The following is a 6319-nucleotide window of genomic DNA, read 5'->3' on the forward strand; positions in this document are numbered from 1 at the left end:
TTACAAGCCACGGATAGATTCTAACAGATCAGATTTTTTTATGCTTTTAAATAAACTGACTCAATTAAAATTTTTGGGAGTGATGTCGACTCGCAACAAACCATTGATGCGCATAATCTAGAAACGTTTGGTCGATTTCAAGTATGCTTAACGGACTTGAAGCAAGAAGATCCTATTTGTAAACTTACTAAGTTTCAGGAATCAAAAAAAACACACACATTAAAAGCTGTAATCAAAAACTGCTTAGAGGAGAAGGTTGGGAGCATTCAGCGTCCAATTCTATTTCCTTATCCGGGAATCGAACGGGATCTGCTATTGGCTGGCTGTGTCACATGAACGCCTAACTTTGTTCACTTGACAGTAAAGTAGGAGGGTTTTAGGGAACAGGAAAAAACGGCTGGCTTAGAAAAAATTTTGAGTTATTTTGCATTTCAGATATTAAAGGTCATGAGTTCGTTTTTGATTAACTCTAACTATGTGGACCCTAAATTTCCACCGTGTGAAGAATATTCACAGAACAATTACCTACCAAGCCATTCTCCGGAATACTATACCCGGGCACGGGAGCCCGGGTTTCAGCATGAGGCGATGTACCCGCGGTCAGCGTACAACGAGCAGCCCTACTCCTCCTGCAGCAACCTCCAGGGCTCGGGCGAGCAGGTCGTGGCGCCTAGGGGTCCCGTGCAATCGCCGACCGGCCTGCAGAGCCACTTAGCCAAGCATGGCCACCAGTGTGTCTCGGTGACTCCCAGCCCACCGCCCTCTTGCAGCCAGAACTTCAGCAACCAAAACACTCCTTGTTCCAAAGAGCCCGTGGTTTATCCGTGGATGAAGAAATTACATATAAACTCCGGTGAGTCGTTTGCCTGGGCTTTTTACCACCTGAAAGCCCGGGATCTATTGCACCCATTGTAAATAGCCATTCTTTAGATTTACGATCGCCTATCTGGAGGTCAGTAATCACATCCTCCATAAATTTTTATTGCAGTACCATTACACTTCTGGCCATGTGCCTTTGATGTGTTGTGTCCTAGCCGCTCAGATCTCTTTGAACATCCAGTTAATGATAGAAGTGAAGTTTTACATTTTTTTTCTTACTCGAATGCTTACTTTAAATGCACTAGTTCTATTCCTTGTGAGATTCGTGGTGCTCAAGTCAGTTATTTCTGTGTTGTTGCTTTTTGTTCAGTGAACCCTAATTACAAAGGAGGGGAACCCAAACGCTCCCGCACTGCTTACACGAGGCAGCAAGTTCTGGAGCTGGAGAAGGAGTTCCATTTTAATCGGTACCTAACCCGGAGACGCAGGGTGGAAATAGCCCATACTCTTTGCCTGTCAGAACGACAGATTAAAATATGGTTCCAGAACAGGCGAATGAAATGGAAAAAGGACCACAAGTTGCCAAATACCAAAATCAGATCTACTACAGGCTCCTCGTCCTCTGCAAGTCATCAATCGCAAGGAAGCTCTCAGAATCAGGAGCCAAATGGACCATCGGCCACATTATAGCTGCTCTTGTGGGAGAGAAATTGGTAGACGCACGCAGCAGCCTAGGATTTTAACTGCAAGACTGTTTATTTATAATGGCAAAGTCTAAACTGTAAATACTCTGATTTTGCTCACTCCTCTCCCCCCCTCCCCCATAAGTAATATTGTAGATTGCAGTTTTCAGAAGAGATTGGCAAAGATGAATCCTCGTTTCATCTTTAATCACGCCAAAGTCTCCCCATTTGTCATGTTTACTTGGTGGTACAAAGGATGAACTCTATGCCTACGATTACCTCGACAGCAAACGAACACTTTAATAAATGAGGCTCCGTTTCGTCAACCTGGAATGCCAAACTGTCTTTTATTCACACACAAACAAATCCACAACAAGCATGTTGAAGCAGTTCGGCAAGATAGCCCTTGTGGTTTTAAGCTTGGAGTCGTTTTCCAATGGGGTTTACGAAAAGAAACATTTTGGGGTATTTTCTTTGGAATATAACACTGACATGTACTCCATTTCCTCAGATGTTCTGATCCCAAATATATTTCTTTCGGTGCCAATAAAAATGTATGTAGTTGGACTTATAAAAAGAAACGTGTAAAAATCATATGTAGGAATAAATTATGTCAACAAAGTTATTTAAAGTGGTTATTAAAATGTTGCATGTGACTTGTACAGCCACGATACAATACTTGCCTCTGGCCTCACTGTTACCAGAATGTACTTTTCCAGAAAAAAACTGGAAGCTTAGGTAGATAAACTGTTTTAATTTCCTCATCACTCTTTATGACATTCCAAACTATGAAGTTTAGAAGCTTCTTCGTTCGGGCCCACAGGAGTTTGTATTTTCGTTAGCAGTCTATGTCCTTGCATTGTTCTGTATGTATTGATTCTCATCCAGACCAAAATACGTGTAAATAGTAATGAGCGAAATAAATTTTTTCAAGGTCTACCTTTTTCCTTTGTTTATTTGTACCTATTCTACTGGACAAATGTTCAAAGCAATAGGATCTGGTAACATGACTGCAGATTTCTCTAAGCTCATCTATCTGTGTGAGCTGGCCAGGGTGATAACAAAGGACATTGGCTTAGTGAAACAAAAATGCCAGAACAAATACAATGCTTTTTTCTGATATTGTCAGAGGCTTTTACACCTGCTTGTGGATATAGATGCATTGTGCAGTATCACAAAGGCCTAATAACTTTGAAAAACGCTTTTTTGTGAAGATGTGGTAATCCAGTATGGTTATATATTGTCCTTTGAATGTTTGGCTCCTATTTTTCTCTTTTGCAACCTTTAATCATGTAAAGTTAAGTCCATTTCTGTTATTTTTACAGTGCCTCTTAGCATTTTTCCTTTGTGCATGTGTGTTTGTGTATTAGAAAGGGATTGGACAGTGTAATGGTTCAAGCTTTGACAAGCAAATAGATAATCAAGAAGACAAATGACCTCTTTTGTCAGATGAAGCTTCGTATTAATTTTAATTTTCTTTCATATAACACATTGCATATGCAATCTGGGATCTGAAAATGCAGCATATACCAAAAGAAAAGCGAACTGGAGTGTATATCAACACACAACACAATATTCTACATTAGGGTGAAACATTGGCTGAATCAAGACTTTAGTTCACTGGTGCACGTGTTTTGCTTCAGACCTGCAATTTAACATGTACTGCTGAAAAACTGCATGTTGAAATCATAACTAAACGATGTGGTACTTCCACTCTACCCCACCCCCATCCCCCAAACATATTCCTTTCAAACGTAACCTGCAAAACATCATTGATGAGAACACGGTACAATGTGCCCTTTTCTAATGAATGTTGATAGGATGCACTTTGCAGCATGAAAACCCAATATATATGTATAAGAGATTTTACATATTCAATTGTCACAGAAGAAACACACGAATAAAGTTTGAATTTTTTTAAACGTTTTGCCTTTGGAGACAAGAGAAAGATTTACAATCTGTTGTTTATGTGAGAAAATCCTCTCACCACTGTATACATGTTATGTCCCCGCCACCCCCCCCACCCCCACCCTTCCCCATTCCGGAGGTCCCACGAAACAGACCATCTGAAATGCAACCTTTCCAAATGTAATATTTTCGTTAAGTTCTGTAATTCTGAAGTATTTTGAGGAGTAATTACTTTAGTTAATAAAATAAGAATTATTCATTGAATCGCCAGCAATAGCTGTTCAGTTTTCTCCATTCATAGACACAGATAACAGGCCAGCCAGTCCTACACCCATCGCCAGACTGTTGCCAAAGGCTCTGAATACAAGCTATAGAGCTAAAGTTCACAGGCATTATTTGTACGCACAGAGGTTCTGAAAATGCGAGAATTAACTTGAAATCATTAATCACTGCTTTCTTTAAATACTTCTCCCATTGTTGCTCAACAGCAAATCTGGATGGCTCGTCCCGGGGTAAAGTGGTGTGCTTCCTGAAGGGTTCTTTAAAAATATGGGCAGAGCGTGGAATTTCTCAGTCACAGCGAAAGATTCCCTCCCAAACATGATTAAAAATCGTGAAAATGTTCAGATCTGGAAAACGGAAAATGGGGAAACGAAAGGTAACAAACAAAGTCAATTAATTTCGTCACTTTGAATCGCTTTGTTGTTCTTTTGACAATTAAATGTGAACACACACTCGCTGTCTGTTGTTTGGAATACACAGTCAATTCAGCGACTGGAGAATCTGCTTACAGTTTGTGTTTTGTCTTTATCTTTCTGTGGTGTTTTTAAACATATATGAATGTTACAGAATAAAATCAGCGTGATGGTTGGTCAGCGGGACGGCCGAAAGGGTTCACGTAAAGGACAACTTTTCTATCCGATTAGCTGTTTTATACTAACAGTCTGACCTCTGAAACCCTTGACCTTTAAGACATGACTCTGTTCTATCTGAACATTCTCAATACTAAAGGATAAAAAAGCCCCACCAGGGTTACCCCTCGTTCACTCCATTTAAAATATGTGCAGCGTTGCTGAAGAGTGCCCGTTCTGTTGGCCTTGTCTTGTGTGCAGTCACTTGCATTAGAAAAAATAGAAAATCCTAAAAGTTTGTGTTGAAATCTCTCTTTTTCAAAAAAAAATTCAGGGATACGTAGAAGTAGGTTGAGGAATAAAGTTTAGCACTTTGCACTTTGCAATCATATCTAAGGATGGGTCTCTAAAAACCCAATTATTGAGAAGAAACCATTACTTGGCCCTCAGCCTCTCTGTCTTTTCTCTATCGAAGGTTCAGTAACATTCAATATTGACTGGCCTTGCAATTTTATTCAAACTTTTTTTAGTGTGTTCATTCTATCTTTAACTGCCGTTTGCTTACAGACAGTGAGGAGCGGGTAGGAGAGGGAGAGAGGGTTAGAGAGAGAGAAATTCCTTGTGTACAATGTGTTGGGCTTTTTTACACTAGCTTATTATTACTAAAGCCAAATTACAAAATTGCCCACCGACGCCCCAGTTCGAACCGTATTGCTACTCCGTGTCTTCCTTGTCTAAGAGTATAAATAGATATTGCTTTTTTTTAACGATTTAAGAAGCAATTACCGTGAAATACAAGTTATTTTAAGAGTGTGTGAAACTAAAGCACAGTTGCCGCACCTTTACTAGATTCCCCAGTTTTAATTTATGAAGGCAACCATTGTGCTTCTCTAGCACTCGCGAATGCAATAATTCACCATGCAGTTTAGAGAAATCTTCCAAATGTGCATTAAAAACAAATAAACGAGAAAAAACATGCCTTTTTAGATGAGAAGTCCCCGCCCGCAATCCTTTGCTTTGTCAAATTATTTGGGCTGCCTTTATAACCAAAATTACTTTATTTTCTTGTATTTTTAAAACGCCTCAATTTTTCTAACATCATTTTCGAAAGCAATAAATATGACGGATGAGATTGATAAGGATGTTATTAAATTATATTATTATACATTTCTGAAATCGGTGGTGTTTTCTGACGAGAACAAAGGCCGAGTTCCAGATAATATTATGGGCTACTTAGGACGGATTAAAAAAAAATTGTAACGAAATAATCTCTAGTTGTAAAGACACCTACCGCAATGTATATTGCACTTTAGGAAGCACCCGCAGAGAGAATATCGAAACACGACGTAGTGTGTCAAATTGGTTTCTCGGGGCATGCTCCTTTCTAAGATTATTGCTTTTTTCAAAACCGAAACAAATATAACGAGGTTTCCCCCCACCCCTATATCCACCTCCTTGACCATAGCAGCGATGTCCTGTTCCTCAACATAGATTTGATCCGAATCGCTTTATGTCACATTTTGGTTTGGAATTTTTAAAAAGTCTTCTTATTCCGTGAACAGCTCGAGATTTTTTCCGTGACCTTTATGTTGCTGCTAGCGACTGGATACTAGCTTTGTAACTGCAGGAGTAAAAGTACCCGCGTGTAAGTGAAGAGGAACCTTGTTTTAAAAAAATATTCGCTCCACAGTCATACAAAGCCAACCCTGCGACATAAAAGAAGTAGATAAAGGGCAAAATGGACAATATAAAACTTGGAAATTCAACGTAAGGAACAGGCAAAGTTGTGGTGAAATGAATCAGGCAGAAATCTACTACTGTGACAACGTGCTGCTGGTTCCAGTCATAGAGACTGCATCGGCATCACAAAAGATAGACACGTAGGTTGTGAGTCTGAAGAAGCGTCTCAGGATTCAAAGGATGATACTTAGGAAAACCCTGAATGCATTGATATAGTCGCACTTGTGTTTAGTTTTGACTTAGAGGAAATCATCTGAACCCCACTTTTTAAGCAGAATCAGGTGCAAGGTATTAATACAATTTTGAGAACCCCCAAAA

General features: G+C 39.6%; 1 protein-coding gene across 1 annotated transcript; it reads left to right on the plus strand.

Annotated features, from left to right (window-relative positions):
* The first annotated feature begins 447 nt into the window (after positions 1–447).
* On the plus strand, positions 448–1740 carry LOC139233911 (homeobox protein Hox-B4-like). The gene is made up of 2 exons (XM_070864572.1): positions 448–853; positions 1190–1740. The coding sequence occupies exons 1-2, from the start codon at positions 448–450 to the stop codon at positions 1507–1509; spliced, it is 726 nt and encodes a 241-aa protein (XP_070720673.1). The 3' UTR covers positions 1510–1740.
* Positions 1741–6319: the final 4579 nt, after the last annotated feature.

The sequence above is a fragment of the Pristiophorus japonicus genome, chromosome 21 (genome assembly GCF_044704955.1).
Source record: "Pristiophorus japonicus isolate sPriJap1 chromosome 21, sPriJap1.hap1, whole genome shotgun sequence".
Taxonomy (NCBI): Eukaryota; Metazoa; Chordata; class Chondrichthyes; family Pristiophoridae; genus Pristiophorus; species Pristiophorus japonicus.

Coding starts and splice junctions, on each gene's coding strand:
- LOC139233911 (XM_070864572.1), top strand. CDS start 448: ATGAGTTCGTTTTTGATTAACTCTAACTATGTGGACCCTAAATTTCCA. Junction 854..1,189: donor GAAATTACATATAAACTCCG/GTGAGTCGTTTG, acceptor CTTTTTGTTCAG/TGAACCCTAATTACAAAGGA.